The sequence below is a fragment of the Lycorma delicatula genome, chromosome 1, assembly GCF_047948215.1.
Source record: "Lycorma delicatula isolate Av1 chromosome 1, ASM4794821v1, whole genome shotgun sequence".
In the NCBI taxonomy this organism is placed as follows: domain Eukaryota; kingdom Metazoa; phylum Arthropoda; class Insecta; order Hemiptera; family Fulgoridae; genus Lycorma; species Lycorma delicatula.
In genome coordinates this window covers 134,983,119-134,999,767 of record NC_134455.1, presented here as the reverse complement: position 1 = coordinate 134,999,767, position 16,649 = coordinate 134,983,119, and the positions used below count along the sequence as shown (strand labels likewise).

The 16,649-nt window shown below is 32.7% G+C and overlaps 1 protein-coding gene across 1 annotated transcript in view; it reads left to right on the top strand.

The window, feature by feature from the left end:
- LOC142317649 (uncharacterized) overlaps positions 1-16,649 on the top strand; it is a 71,611-nt gene that overhangs the window by 13,055 nt on the left and 41,907 nt on the right. The window contains exons 4-5 of the mRNA XM_075354205.1: positions 6,280-6,423; positions 10,630-10,767. Coding sequence (XP_075210320.1) covers positions 6,280-6,423; positions 10,630-10,767 — 282 coding nt within the window. The remainder of the gene's footprint in view (positions 1-6,279; positions 6,424-10,629; positions 10,768-16,649) is intronic.

Genomic DNA, 16,649 nt, shown 5'->3' with positions numbered 1-16,649 from the left:
TACCAGTACACTTGTCACTTTCAACATAAATTTGACCATTTTGAAAGCTGTTGTACTACTCTTTAATTTGTTTAACCCTCATAGCTTTGTTTCTCCAAAGCTGCTTATTCTTATAAATTGTTTTGCTCTGGGTATAGCCGAACTTTGGCTGAACTTAATTAATGTTGTTCAGCATGTTCTATCACAATGCACAAATTAAAACACAACAAGCAACTATTATTCTACAATGGCTGCTGAACAACTGATGCATTCTATAAGGTTATAAAAGACATTTGTGCATTAACAGTACTAGTGCGCGCCAAGTTTACTCACTTGTATTCAAATACTTTTTGTATACTTGTATTCAAAAACAGACCTTAAGTAGTTTAAGTTTATATATCTGGCTTTTATTAATGGCCAGCTTGTCCATTATCCTCCTCTTCAGTACATTTGTATATGAACCTAATTTTATAATTTATCAGGAGTCGCTAGTGAGATACTATTTTCTTCTTTAACTATCAGCAATTTATTAAAATATGTAGAATTTTCTGTTTCGTGAAGAGTGTTTTGAAGAACAACTTTGGCAAAAGAGACTTCACTTGTTTTGTCTTCCATGGTGTGTTTTATCTCTTCCACTCCAGAAGTTATTTTTTTTTGTGATAAGTGATTTGGCTCCTCGGCAACTGAGTTGTTTTTTTTCTCAGGTTCTATAGTTGTTTCTGAGAAAGCTCAATAAGAAATCACATAAGACATCGTCACTTTTAAGATACTGATAATCTTTTATTTTCATAGTTTCAAGGATGATATTGCTTTACTGCCAGCCCAGTCTTTACACTGTCCAAATCGTAAACAAAATTTCTACAGCACTAAAAATCTATGCTTTTGTCATAAATAAAAGATTACCGTATTCAGTACTAAACAGAATACTTACATATTGTTCTACAATCTCTAGAAAGAGAAAATAGAACAGTAAATGAGAATAAAAATGAAAAAATGTTATTTTCTACTTCATTATAAAATTGAGGATACCTGCTGTTAAGAGGTTGAACGGGATAAATAGTAAAATCTGAATACCTGGAATTAGATAGTTTAGATATGAAATTCATATGTCATATGTAAGTGTGTAGTAAGTAATTACATAAATACATACAATTAAAGATCAAATTTAGATCGCATGTAAGTATGTGTGAGAAGTAACTAATTGTCAAAATTGGCTTTTGATTTTTTTTTTGTCTTCAGTCATTTGACTGGTTTGATGCAGCTCTCCAAGATTCCCTATCTAGTGCTAGTCGTTTCATTTCAGTATACCCTCTACATCCTACATCGCTAACAATTTGTTTTACATATTCCAAACGTGGCCTGCCTACACAATTTTTTCCTTCTACCTGTCCTTCCAATATTAAAGCGACTATTCCAAGATGCCTTAGTATGTGGCCTATAACTCTGTCTCTTCTTTTAACTATATTTTTCCAAATGCTTCTTTCTTCATCTATTTGCCGCAATACCTCTTCATTTGTCACTTTATCCACCCATCTGATGTTTAGCATTCTCCTATAGCACCACATTTCAAAAGCTTCTAATCTTTTCTTCTCAGATACTCCGATTGTCCAAGTTTCACTTCTATATAAAGCGACACTCCAAATATATACTTTCAAAGATCTTTTCCTGACATTTAAATTAATTTTTGATGTAAACAAATTATATTTCTTACTGAAGGCTCGTTTCGCTTGTGCTATTCGGCATTTTATATCGCTCCTGCTTCGTCCATCTTTAGTCATTCTACTTCCCAAATAACAAAATTCTTCTACCTCCATAATCTTTTCTCTTCCTATTTTCACATTCAGTGGTCCATCTTAGTTATTTCTACTACATTTCATTACTTTTGTTTTATTTTCATGCGATAGTTCTTGCATAGGACTTCATCTATGCCGTTCATTGTTTCTTCTAAATCCTTTTTACTCTCGGCTAGAATTACTATATCATCAGCAAATCGTAGCATTACTGTTAAATCTAAATTACTGTTGCTGTTTGGTTCCTGTACATGTTAGCAATTGTTCTTCTATCTCTGTTTTTGAACCCTAATTTTTTTTAAATGCTGAAATTTTATTCCAGTCTACGTTATCGAATGCCTTTTCTAGGTCTATAAACGCCAAGTATGTTGGTTTGTTTTTCTTTAATCTTCCTTCTACTATTAATCTGAGGCCTAAAATTGCTTCCCTTGTTCCTATACTTTTCCTGAAACCAAATTGGTCTTCTCCTAACACTTCTTCCACTCTCCTCTCAATTCTTCTGTATAGAATTCTAGTTAAGATTTTTGATGCATGACTAGTTAAACTAATTGTTCTGTATTCTTCACATTTATCTGCCGCTGCTTTCTTTGGTATCATGACTATAACACTTTTTTTGAAGTCTGACGAAAATTCCCCTTTTTCATAAATATTACACACCAGTTTGTATATTCTATCAATCGCTTCCTCACCTGCACTGCGCAGTAATTCTACAGGTATTCCATCTATTCCAGGAGCCTTTCTGCCATTTAAATCTTTTAATGCTCTCTTAAATTCAGATCTCAGTATTGTTTCTCCCATTTCATCCTCCTCAACTTCCTCTTCTTTCTCTATAACACCATTTTCTAATTCATTTCCTCCGTATAACTCTTCAATATATTCCACCCATCTATCGACTTTACCTTTCGTATTATATATTGGTGTACCATCTTTGTCTAACACATTATTAGATTTTAATTTATGTACCCCAAAATTTTCCTTAACTTTCCTGTATGCTCCGTCTATTTTACCAATGTTCATTTCTCTTTCCACTTCTGAACACTTTTCTTTAATCCACTCTTCTTTCGCCAGTTTGCACTTCCTGTTTATAGCATTTCTTAATTGCCGATAGTTCCTTTTACTTTCTTCATCACTAGCATTCTTATATTTTCTACGTTCATCCATCAGCTGCAATATATCGTCTGAAACCCAAGGTTTTCTACCAGTTCTCTTTATTCCGCCTGGTTTTTGAGAGCTTTAGTATAACTAGAGACCAGATTATATGCATTTGTATATTAAGCTCATTCTTACCGGTTATTTCATATTTATCTTAAAAATCTAGTGATGATGCAAATTTTCGCTATATTTACAATATTTTTCGGTAGGGTACCTAGTTAATAAATGAAATTTTACATTGTAGCCGGCCAAACCTATTAGCCACGCGGCCCTTAAAGTGCACTTAGCAGCCGCACATCTATTATTTTTGTGAGATAAAAGTATTATGAAACCAAGTAAAACACAGACTCATGCGAGACAAGGACGGACGATACCATTCAGCTTCGCGCATGCAGCACTCCTCCCACTAGACAATAAAATTATGCATTTTATTGTTCACACGTTCATTGCATCAGTTTAGTTTTTTATTTGTTTGTGCAAAGTTTAATGTGTACCATGTCACCCAAAAAAAAAGTTTCTCTTCATGGATAGCTGACTATCCTGGAAGATTTACATATGACGGAAATGTTTTATATTGCCAAGTTTGTGAAAAAATATTTCGTCATAAAAAAGTTTCAAATAGACCAGCATGTCAAGACAAGTCTTCATATCGCAGGATTGCAAAAGAAAGGCTCACGACCACAACTTGTAACAGCGACAAGCAGCAGTGATTTCACTTCCAATGATAAGCAAAAAAACCACTTTAGCATGGCTTTATGTGAAGCATTGCTTACAAGTTCCTTCCTCTTCACAAACTTAAAAATCCTACCTTCAAAGATTTTCTGCGAAAATATTGCTTGACCAGATGAAATCAACATTGCGTAAAATTACATACCAACAATTTACCTCCATGTTCTGAAAGAAATGCACAATGAACTCAAGGATAGCATAATTGGGATTTCAGTGACAAAACTACCAACAGTTGTGGCCATTACATTGCGAATTTAATTGTCAGTGCATTAAAACTAGAGCACTCTTCTTCCTATTTGGTGGCCTGCAAACACCTTGGAAAGACAAATCATTCTACAATCACCAGATTTGTGAATGAGGGTATTAAAAAATTATTTCTTGAATCTTTTGCAGATGAAAGAATGTTTATATTTCTCTCAGATGCTGCTCCCAATATGATCAAGGCAGCCAAAGCTCTCCAAGTATTTTATCCTAATTTGATTCATGTGACATGCTTTGCTCACGGAGTACATCGAATTACTGAAGAAGTATGATCCACGTTTGGGAATGTAAATAAACTGATTTCGTCAACAAAGAAAGTGTTTCTTAAGGCACCTGCTTGCAATAAGCTCTATAAAGAAAAACTGTCAAATGTGCCTTTACCTCCCGAACCAGTGGTAACTCGATGGGGAACGTGGATTGAAGCTGTGCTGTTTTACATTGAGCATTTTGAGACCATCAAATGTGTAGTAAACAACTTTGATAGTGCAGAGGCTATGGCAGTTTGTCAGTCCAAGAAAGCATTTAACAATTCTAGAATAAAAAAAACGTAACTGTGATTAGCACTCATTTTTCAACATACCTGTGAATATTAAAAAGCTTAAAACTCAAGGTTTGGTGTTGACTGAATCTATTCAGTTAATGAATAAAATCTGCCAGTTGTATTCCGTGTAATCTAAAAGAAAAATTTGAAAACATTTTTTACAATAACCCAGACTTTGAACCTTTGTGTCAAATTGATAGTTTTAGTAATGGCATGGGTGAACTTTTGCCAGAAACAATAAGTGCTAACATAGCACCCACTGGCCAGTTACCTCAGTGGATGTGGAGCTTTCTTTTCCACTTATAAAAGTACTTTGAGTGACTGAAGACACAATCTTACTACCGGACATGTGCAACAGTACCTGATTGTTTACATTTACAAAAGTAAAAAAATGTTAAATAATTATTAATTATTGAATTTATTGATTTTATTCAACAACTTACTAATTGGGATGCAATTTTGAAATAAAAAAACTGAAAATTACTATTTTTGTATTATTTAAAGTTGCATATTTTGACTCTTTTCATGCATATTTCATGCTTTTTATGTTGCATATAATCCAGTCTCTAATTATAACAAATTTGTATGCACATGCTCAAATACATCATCACCTTCAAATTATCATATCATCGTCATCTTTAAATTCATGTAAAGCATGGATAGTGCATGTAAAATATGTAATTTTGCTATAGAATATTTCAGCAGTAGTAAAGCTAAATAGTTTTGATAGTAACAATTGATTTTTCAGTTTGTCACTATATCTAATGAGGTTCGTAGAAATTTATGCAGTTTTAAGAAAATATCCCGTTATTTATGTTTTTGTTCAGATTACAATATTAGTACATCTGTAATCTGTGTAATTTAAAATTATAATCAGACAAATAATAATGTAATATAAGGAAGAGTATTCTACCATATAGTCTGCAGCCTTATTAGGTATAACAACATGTAACTTTATACATAGGTTTTTTTTTGTTTTTTATGAAAATGCTACACCAAATTCCTACTGGAAAGTAAATAAGTCATGACATCTGACATTTTAAGAACTTTCATTTTAGTTTTTAAATTATTCCATTCCAATTTTCAAGTATTAGGGGATTTCTAAATTTGCAAAATTTCCAAATAACTGGCCTTTCTAGTGTTGAATGTTTGTGAAATACAAATTTTAATCAAAATGTTGATGTGTTATTAATTTAATCAATTTTATTTTAAAACAAAACAGATGGAGATTAGATATTTTAATGAATTTATTATTTTTCTTATATTAAAAAAATACATGACATTTTCTATATGTTTCAAATGTAGTACTAGATTATTTTATAATCTATTCTATTATATAAAGAGAAAGAGGGTTTTTGTTTGTTCAGTATAAACAAAAAAAATACCCGATTAATTACAACCAAATTTTTACCCATGTTTCTTTGCATAACTGAGAAGGTTTTTGGTTATATTTCATCCCGAAAAATTTTGATAAAAAAAGAAGATTTATATATATATATATATATCTAATATTGGAGATTGGTCGATTGAAGCACAAACTTTAATGATTTGTAAACTGTGAGTGAGTGTCTATCACTGTGTTAGCTGAGTTTGAACTGAATGATTATGAATATCAAAAAACTGATTTTGGTGCTGTGACTTAACCACCACAGCCACTGTCACCATTACTGTATGTCACTTGCTTCACCTGCCTCTGGTTACTTGACTAAAAAGTATAAAATAAAAATATTGACCACTGTGGGAAATGCAAGTAACCATATAGCATGGGCAAAGCTGTGAAGGGGAGCTAATATTTGTATAAATGATTAAGTTGGTTACTTATTTCAGATAGAAGATGCATTAGTTGATGGTTCAGTTGCTGAAAAAGATCCATTATCTTCCGAAATTAGAATAGGAATCAAGAATGAAATGGAAGAAACAAAATCTCCCTTTGTACATATTGTCAAGATTGAAAGTAGTACATATGAACATGTAAGTTTTTATATCCAACATTTTTTTATTGATTTTTTTTCATCTGGGGTTTTGTTAAATTTTTCACATTTTCTCACTTAGATAAATTATTACTTATTCAATGACAATAAAACTAACTCTAATTTTCAACATAATCCCTGGATAAATTTTTACTCTTTTCCCTTCTTTTTATGAGTTTTTTTATTTCAGTAGTAAAGAATTGTTCACCTCAGTGTCTGAGCCATTCTTGATTCTCTCATTGTTATTAAACTCAAGTGTCCTGTAAAAACTATTTGAGACAGCCAAACAAAACAAATTTGATGGTGCAATATTGGGACTAAGGTGAATATGACAACATTTCTTGATCCAAACTTTTGAATATTTTTGTGTTCTAATGACCACGGAAATAGATTCCTATGTATTTAGGAGTGAGCATTATCATGCAAGAGGTTCTGTCTGAAAAGGTATTTTGAGATAAAACTAGGATGTTTATTTCTTACTGCAGGTTCTATTTCATTTCTAGCATATCACATTAGTACTCACTGTTGGTTGCACATTTTTCCCAATAATGATAATAAATTGGAGCTTTATAGCCCCAAATCACTGTTAGCATCACTTTACTGGATGATTTGTAGTTTAGAATTGTTGCTGGTAGGCGAACTCAGATGTTTCCATTCCCTGCTCTGACATTTAGATATCACCTCAAAATGATGGCTCCAAGTTTCATCATAATTTATTCTGTGAAGTGAATAAAAACCAGTATTTACTTTTACTTGCAATTATACAAGTGTTTACTTGCAGTTCTGTGAATAAACAACGGTAAACCAAATACTTGACAAGTATTCTCTTTACTTGTAAAACAGGGAAGTGAGTAACCTTTACTTATCAAACGTTTACTTGTAACTACACACATTTACTGATTCCGGTCAGACTCTACTTAAAACGAGTGAATAAAATCCTGAGTTCGGAAGAGTATTCAAGTATTTACTGGAAGAATTTCAAGGTAGCTGTTTAGTAACCTTATCAAACTTTCATTTAATTTTTTATACTTGGTATGGCTGCCTTTATCAACATTCTAAAAAATCATTATCTTCAGAGAAAAAAAAACCATGAACTATTGTACAAATACGAATTTTGATATGTGTGATTTTGAGTTGTTTGTCGAAATCCACCTTTTGTGGTGATTTTAGTGTATCATGGATATAGAATGCACACTCCTGACACTTGCTCTACAGATTTCAGTAATTTTCAAAATTTTTGTGTCTTAGTTTTCAAACTTCCAAAAATAATAATTATCATAGCATTCTGTAGTAAATGTTTCAAGCGGAGCTGACATTTTGAGATAACCAAAAAAGGTTTATATTATTGGAAATCTTTTTAAACTGCAGATATTTTGTACATCAGAGATGTCAACTGAATGGCAGATAGTTTCAATTTATTCTATTAAATATTTCTGCTGCTATTTGTCTTTTTCATTGTTGAACAACCCTCATGTACATATATATATATATATATTTATATTTATATATTTACATCTATTATAACTGCATAGGATCACTTACTTTAGTCAGTCAGTTATCCAAGTCTCTTCCAAGGGACTACTCAGGCCTTGCGGTCCTCATTGTACTTTCTGATACGTGTCGATCTCCATACCCTTTCTGCTGTTGAAAATTTACATGTTATGAGTTTTTCTTGTGTGTGAAGCGATTTTTTTTGTTGTTCATGTTTTTGTTTGCTTTATCTTGTCTGCAGTGTCCTCTGGTGTAAGGTCAACCTCCTTCAGATGATCTCTTATTTCTCTGATCCATCTATGTACTGTCTTGGTATTTTTCGCATCAAGATTGTACAGCACCAACCGCTTTGAATCTTGCATAATCTGTTTCTAGATGTTTTGGAGGGTGAAGCAGAAGTCGACATTAGGGCGGGTGTGAGACACCATTCCCTGGCGTACAGGCTGTAGAACCCGTAGATGTAGTCCGAGTGGTTTCTCGAATGGCACTGAAAAAGGCACAGGGGATTGACCAACTTGACCCGAATATTTTCTATCATCTTCTGCTTGTCAAGAGAGCTGCTTAGCAGACTGTTCTCTGTTCTTACCAGGGTGCTTAAGCTGAGGTTGCTTTCCGACTTGTTGGGAGGTGGCTTTGGTGAGGGTGCTCTTAAAAAATGAGGAAAGAATCCGAGTGAGGTCAGCAGTTATCGACCCATCAGCCTCTTGCCAGTAATTGGCAAGTTGCTTGAAAGGCTGGTTGTGGAACAGCTCTGCGAAAACATGGATATGAACTTGCTTCTAAATCGAGGCCAGTATGACTTCATGAAAATGCTGGCACCGATGATTACATCTTAAATGCACTTGCCGAGGTGGAAGGCGCCGATTGTAAATACGTTTTGGCAATTTTTAATGACATGGGCAGCATTTCCTTCCTTGTGTTGTAGTTTTGTCCTCCATGAGTTAGAATGCCGCAGTGTTCCTGTAGCCCTGCAGGCCATAGTACATGACTACTTGTCTGATTGCACAGCTCTGTTTAAGGATGCGCACCTAGTTGTGGAAAAGTCCATCACCAGGGGAAACCCACAGGGCTCTGTTCTCAGTCCCTTGCTGTGGAACCTGGTATTCACTGGATTTTTGGGACTGACATTCCCAGAAGGAGTCATGGCCCAGACTTTCGCTGATAACTGTCTCATGTTAGTTCGTAGTAACTCACGACTGCAGCTAGAAGATCGAGCACAGGCAGGTTTGTCAACCACAGAGGGCTGGATGGACATACAAAATTTAAAGATTTCTGTGCCCAAGACAAAGTTTATGCTTCTCAAGGGTACAGACAAATTATCATACAGTCATAACACCCGTATTAAGTGCAAATTTAAACCAATATTTTTTTCAGTTCTGCCTGGCAGCTGATGAGCTGTGCACCTGCAGGGAGGTCCAGTCAAACGAACACATGATGTTTGACTGCCCAGCTCTTGGGGTGGTCCAGAACTCAGGCCATCCTGGAACTTAGAGGTCAAGGGGAAAATTGACCACAATTATGACTCACAAGCGGCGAGTCAATGTGGCGAGAGCCGCATTGTTGGACCGTGTGGGAGTTCCTTTATGCAGTTGCTTTGTTCAACCAACATCAGTAGTTGCCTAAGGGAAAAGACTCCTACTGCGTTGCTGTAGAAAAATAACCAAGAGATATGTCTGGCTACCAGCCAGATTAAGGCTCCAAGTGATTTAATGGTGGACAGGTACTTGCTAGCATTCAGCGCCCTGGCGTGGCATCGAATTGGTGTCTTTAATGAGATAAATTTAGTTATTGATACTCACATATGTTTTAGTAGTTGACGGGGTGCGCTTAACCAATTTAGTGATATATGACAAGTGGGCGGTGGGACACACAAGCAAGTGGTATATGATGCCGTGCCTATTCCGCTCATGCTTTTAGGATAGCTCTAGGAGCTAGTTAGGACACTTGTCGCTAAAATGTTTTGAGGTTCAGTAGCTGTTTGTGGCACAGATATTTAGTCTTATGCTTTAGAGCGACCGAATGGGGTGGTGGCAGGAGAAATGCCAAGCAAACCAATCCTCATAATGTGTCCAAAGAACTCTAGTCTCTTTTTATGCATGGTATCAGTTGTGGGTGCTATCTTTGTTGGGCACGATCCATCACTGCCCATCTTTCTGATACTTTTTGTTGATGCAGGTTCTTCCAATTCTTTCAATTTTCTAGAGTCTGTCGGTCTTTGTTGTTCATTCAAGTGGAAGAGTGTTTCTGCTGCATATGTGGTTTCCGATTTTAAAACAGTGTTTTGTTGTTTTGTCTTACTGTTGCATTTCTGGATAGACATTTTTTATTGTAGTTGTACCAGGTTAATTTCTGTGCTTTAGCTAGTTTGTTGTTTGAGTTGAGGCTTTTTCATTTATGTTGTTTGTTATTACTTTTTTTGAGGTATTTTAATTAGGTTACTATTTGGTTGTTCAGTTTAGTAGAATAAATTATATTATGGTAAAATATTATAGCCATAAAACATAAATATAAGCTTTTTATTGGTTTTGCTATTCTGGCATTAATAACTTACTAATTCATTTACTCATTAAAAAAAAAAAATTTAATTGTCCTTTTTTCTATCAAAAATATGTTTTCTCTACACACTGTTCAGATATTAGAAAAAAATTTATGCATGAAACATAAATGAATTTAAACTGAATGTTATGCAGTTTTCTGATTTCCTTCTTTTTTGCAGAATATTTATAAATCACACTTTTCATTACCAGAAAAAGAAGATCCTCTCTTTATTGAGAGTGGTTACATTTCATTGGATACAGCCAGTGCAGATATTGCATCAGTTAAATCTGAAAAGTTTGATGTGAAACATGAAGTGGTAAGATGTGTGTTTTTATTTTATATAATTTAATTTTTACTTTAAAAAAGCCATTGCACAATGTATAAGAGTTTGCAAAAGGTTTCATTCAAACATTATAAAATGTAGTGAATGACTATGAAAATTTATTTCAAAAATCATTATTACATATTCTTATATAATTCAGTAGTTATGTGTATGGAATTTGTATAAATTTATATTATGTATACATTCATTTACATAAGCAAAATATTATATTTTTTGATCACATATATGTATTTATAATGTAATAAATAACAAATTTTAATAACAATTAATGCAGTTAGTTTTTAATATATTTATTTATCAATTTGCTGACACATTTCAATATACTTTTATTTAGTCACCTACCTAGTGACTGTTCAACAGTTTAAAATTATACTGCCCATTTCATAACAATTGACTATTATCAAACATCATCATGATCTTTTATATATATATATATATATATGTATATTTATTTATTTTTTATTCAGGAACTTTTGGAGTATAGAATAAAAGTCACATCTTGTTTTTTTTAATATCAAACCATAAATTTGTAGCTACACAGATATTCTGTGAAAGTATCTTTGAAAATGCAGCTTAGAAATATATTACTTTTACCTGGAGGAAAGGTAACAGAATTATTTCTATTTCTTATATTTATTTTTTTTTACCATGTATCATTTTTCTCCCTTATTTTTAAATTAATTTGTTACCAAATCCTAACTTCTGATAGTTATCAACATGTATTTTTATAAATCAAAGTATTTTTGCACCTTATATTGTATTCATGATAAAATGAAGCATTTTAAAGGGTTACGTTTTTTCCATCAAACATTACTATTTTGATTGATGTAAAGAGATATTATCAAAATAAAAAATTAAAGATATTTAATAGGATTTGAGACAGGGTTTCATTAGATTGTAAAAATTGTGACAAACAGTTCACCACTGTCCCCTGACTTTCCCCAGAATATGATTCCATATATAATAAATAAATATACGAGAGCCAGAATTAATTATAAGAGCCCTCCTATTCAAAATCCTTAGCATGAAGGAAATCGTTTGCAAATTATGAACTCTGTCCTTAGTGGAGAAAAATTTGAGCAGAAGGTTGCAGTATTTTGGAATAATTCTAAAGTTAACAGATTTGCATTAAATCTTTAGTAATTTGTTTGAAGTATGATTTACTTCAGCTCTACTTAATTGTGGAACACTTCATATATAATTTTTTGTTATTCTAAAATACCTGTTTATTATTTTAAATTACTTGGAAATTATATATCCCAACATTTAAATGAATTTGCCTAGATTGTAGATTGAGCATTTGAGATTGTAAGTTATGAATATGATGTTTAAAAAATTCAAACTTTGGAATCAATTTAATTCGGCCAACAAAAACTTAAAATGTGGTTGTATAAAATATCAAATGATAACTGCAATTTTGTTTACATAGATGGAATTGTCAGATCAATGTCAAATTTAATGAGCATTAACATTCTGTTATCAAAAAGTTTCTAACCAAATTTGTCCAACATAACAACATTTAATCAAACATAAATATTTATTACAAATGCTCTAATGTTGATAGAAAGTCATTAATCTCTGTACTTGCCAATAAATCTTTCCAACAGACATTCCTTTACAGTTTTTAAAATTGTAAATCACAGTCATTCACATGCTCCAGTTTTTGACATTATTGTCTGTCTTACAATTGACACATCTATATGTAAGATTTATTTTTATTTGGTGCAGATGGGCACCAAGACAGTCATGGTCAATTGTTAACCTGAACATGGCCATGTTTCACATCTAGGACTGTCAGCTTTATTCTCTACTAGTGAAGACCATCTTTATTTTCTTTACTTGACAGGAAGTATTGTCAAATAGAAACTCTAAATTTGTTGTTAATGCTTTGATGAATTATAAGATAATATAGATTGTTGCCAAAGCAAGATTTGTGAGATTTTTTCCCAAGAAATCGGCCTGTTCATTTTCATATACGCCCACATGGGATGGGATCCACTGAAAAATCGCCTCCTTTCCTGCAACTTGTAGCTGTCTAATTGAAGTTCGTATAACTAAAATATTTAAAGATGTTGGATGTTGGAAAGATGTGATTGCCAGAATAGCAGCTTTTGAGTTGCAAAGACAGACAGCCTTACCAAAGGCGTGTATTTGTACAAAGAGTTGTCAGAGGACAATGTCAATTGCAGCAACTTCCCCATCAAAGTTTGAATAGAATTTCCCAATTTAATGTTTAAAAATAAGAGCTTACAGTGCAGAAGCTTTCCCTTAATTCTGTGACATACTGGAAGATACTTGTTTGTGTTTTTAAGTGGTGATTTTCTGTCTGCCAGTAACTGATGATAGGTAATTGAATAAGTTTCTCATATTGTAATACAGCCAGTCACTCCACCTTAGAATATATAGGAGCATTTTTAGTAATAACCATAAGAACTGGAATAGGAATAGTTCTCTTACAGCAATTGTAATGAGCCACACAGCCTGATTCTGAACTAGTTCTAGGCCTGATGTGTTAGTAGTTATAAGGTTTTCGCTGCCAGATCATTGGTTTTATGTAAGTCCTAAAGGTGTCATTTAGGATTGACAGGGAGCTGTCCAACTTCTTACCAACTAAGCATTTGAGAAAACTTAGCTTACCCTTTACTTTGCGGAAGACCTATTTGATGTAATTCTTCCATGTCATCTTCCTGTCAAGGTACATACCCATATATTTGGGGTTATCACTTTCAGTGGTGTTTACATTTCCATATTTCAGGGTGATTTCTGGGACAGATTGAGCCAATGAGGAGATATGATCATGATCATACGATTTTCAGTAGCCCAGTTATGTAACGCCTCATTGCCTCATTTAGCCTTGAGTATAATTTATTCATCTTTGCTTTTGGCAAGGAAGCCCATATGATTAGGTTGTCCACATACAATGCCGTTTTTATATCTTATATGTTTTTAAATTCTCATGGCAAGTCATTTATCATTATATTGAACAGTCGAGCTTAGCATAGCTCCTTGTGGTACTGCGACCCTCTGCTGCCTGTATTTTGAATCACCCCATTGACCCTGGTAGCACCAATGTACTGATTAATAAAAAGATGTATTTTTTGTTTGATGTATGATCATGATCATACGATTTTCAGTAGCCCAGTTATGTAACGCCTCATTGCCTCATTTAGCCTTGAGTATAATTTATTCATCTTTGCTTTTGGCAAGGAAGCCCATATGATTAGGTTGTCCACATACAATGCCGTTTTTATATCTTATATGTTTTTAAATTCTCATGGCAAGTCATTTATCATTATATTGAACAGTCGAGCTTAGCATAGCTCCTTGTGGTACTGCGACCCTCTGCTGCCTGTATTTTGAATCACCCCATTGACCCTGGTAGCACCAATGTACTGATTAATAAAAAGATGTATTTTTTGTAGCAATTTCTCCTTAATACCAAGAAAATCCAATTGTCCAATAGCTTCAGCCTCCATACAGAATCTTAATGCTTTTTTAAAATCAACAAATACCACCACTAAAGTTTCCCTTCAGTCCTTCACATCTTTAATCCCATGATTAACATGGAGCAGCTGCTGAGCAGTAGAACAATGCAACCCCCGTTGTACAACTTTTTTTTTAATTGAAATCAATAGTGGCAATTTCATAAATAATTGTGTGAGAAACAATTAAAAAACTTTTGCTAATTTTGTCAAGTGTGACATGCCAATCCTGTTGGTGGATTCACCAACAAGATGCATTAAATCATATGTAATGACAGACAGGTGATATGTTCTTTCAGTACATTAAAATGTTGATATCATTGCTTAACTGCTGATTTATCAATCGCATAAAAGTTCCTTGGTTTAATGGTGAATATCACACAATCCAGTATATATTGCATTAAGAAATCGAATCACACTTGCAACACATATCATGGCATTTTCAGTTTTTTATATTATTTTAAGACCAAAATTGTTCAAGACCAATCTTGAACACCAAAACAGCAATCTTTTCTAAATTAATTTTTATTTTAACATAAATATCTGGATTCACCATGTAATTTCAAACGCTTGACTGTAAAGTTTTTTATCTTTACTAAACATGGATTTGACATTTTTCATGAAATAAATAGGTTAAATTATGTTTGCGAAAGTCACAAATCACTTTTAAATCATAAAATGACAAAAATGTAGTAATTTAAAATCCCAAAGTAAATTTAATAGAATAATTATTATAAAATGAAACCAGCAAGCTACCATGTAAAATTGCCAATATAATGCAATAAAGAAAAACATTTCATTCTTATTTTGAAGCTTATACCTATAAATATGTATGACTCAATATTAGCCTAATGTGATTATATTATAAGTGAAATCAAACTAATTTTAAATGAGTCACCATGTGTAATGATGACTAAATTACCAGTTTATTGGATTATTTTAATGTTGGAACTACCACTGTTTTTTCAAGTGTTGCTTTGCTTTTGGCAAGGAAGCCCATATGATTAGGTCATTCGCATATAATGCTGTTTTTGTACTTTCTATATTTTTAAATTCTTGTGGCAAGTCATTTATCATTATATTGAACACAGTTGGGCTTAGCACACACGACTCGTGGTACTCTAGCCCTCTGCTGCCTATATCTTGAAGTCAGCCCGTTGACCCTGGTAGCACCAAAGCACTGTAATTTCATTAATATTTATACAGTTATAACAGAGATTGTTGAGATAATAAAACTAAAAAACACCATTAAACATGAGGGAATAAACTTAGTCATATAATTCTTGTCACAATGTTTGTTTAAAAAAAAGTTATAAAAGAAACTATCAATTTAATCTTTTGTTGTAATCTTTTCTAATTGTTTTATGTTTATGACATATGATATTATATTTAATGTTTCATATAAGATGCAGGTGTAATTAAAGGAATTTCTTTTTACTTGATACAGTACCAGTGGGTTATAAAAATTAAAACTTTAGGATCACTACTTAATATAAGGACTATAACCAACAGTATTTGTTGTTGAGTTATTAACTGTAAACCATTACACAACTATTAAATGCTAAAAAAAAAAGGTTTAGGAAATTAGTTTACATTTAATGTGATTAAGAGTAGATCACCAGTTTTGCTACAGGCAATAGAAAATTTTGTAAAAAAATATAACTTTGAATTACAAGATTTTAATTAAACTAGCATTACATGTATCTGATGAGTTTCTACAAAAACAAAAAAATAAACACAAGCAAGGAAACTGTTGGATGGATTTAACAAAGAAAGAAGCATAGTTTCTTGCTTCTAATATGATGAATATTTTGCTTTCTATATTTTCTTACCTTGTAAGACATGAAAATGACCAAGAAAAGTGGATTCAAGATTTTTACCAAAGTTCCATTTTAAGAGACTAAGATTTTTAGGGTTGGGGTTAACGTAATATCTTCATAGATTTAATGTAGAATTTGGAGTATTTATTATCTTATTTATTGGACTAGCTTTTTTTTTTTGTACTCCAAATTATCTAAATAAGGTATTCAAGGTTTCTCTGTTAATCTTTTATTTGTGTGGTTTTTTTTTCATTTTTGTACAAAGTGAAATGATGTATATTTTAACCAAAAATAAACAAATCACTTAAGAACCAAAATTAATCAAATACCTTGATATGAAACCCACCAGCTTTTCTTATTACAACTTATTGCTGTAACTTCTCTTTCTCAGTTGATCATAAGATAACCTCATTTTATAACTTACCTGACCTTTTAAATTCTTTACTAACATCATGTTAAATAAGCATTATTTTTCACTTTCTAACTTTCTTCCTGTCAGTGTTTCACTACCATACACCACTACACTGCTTTCCACATCAGGAATTTTGTTTTT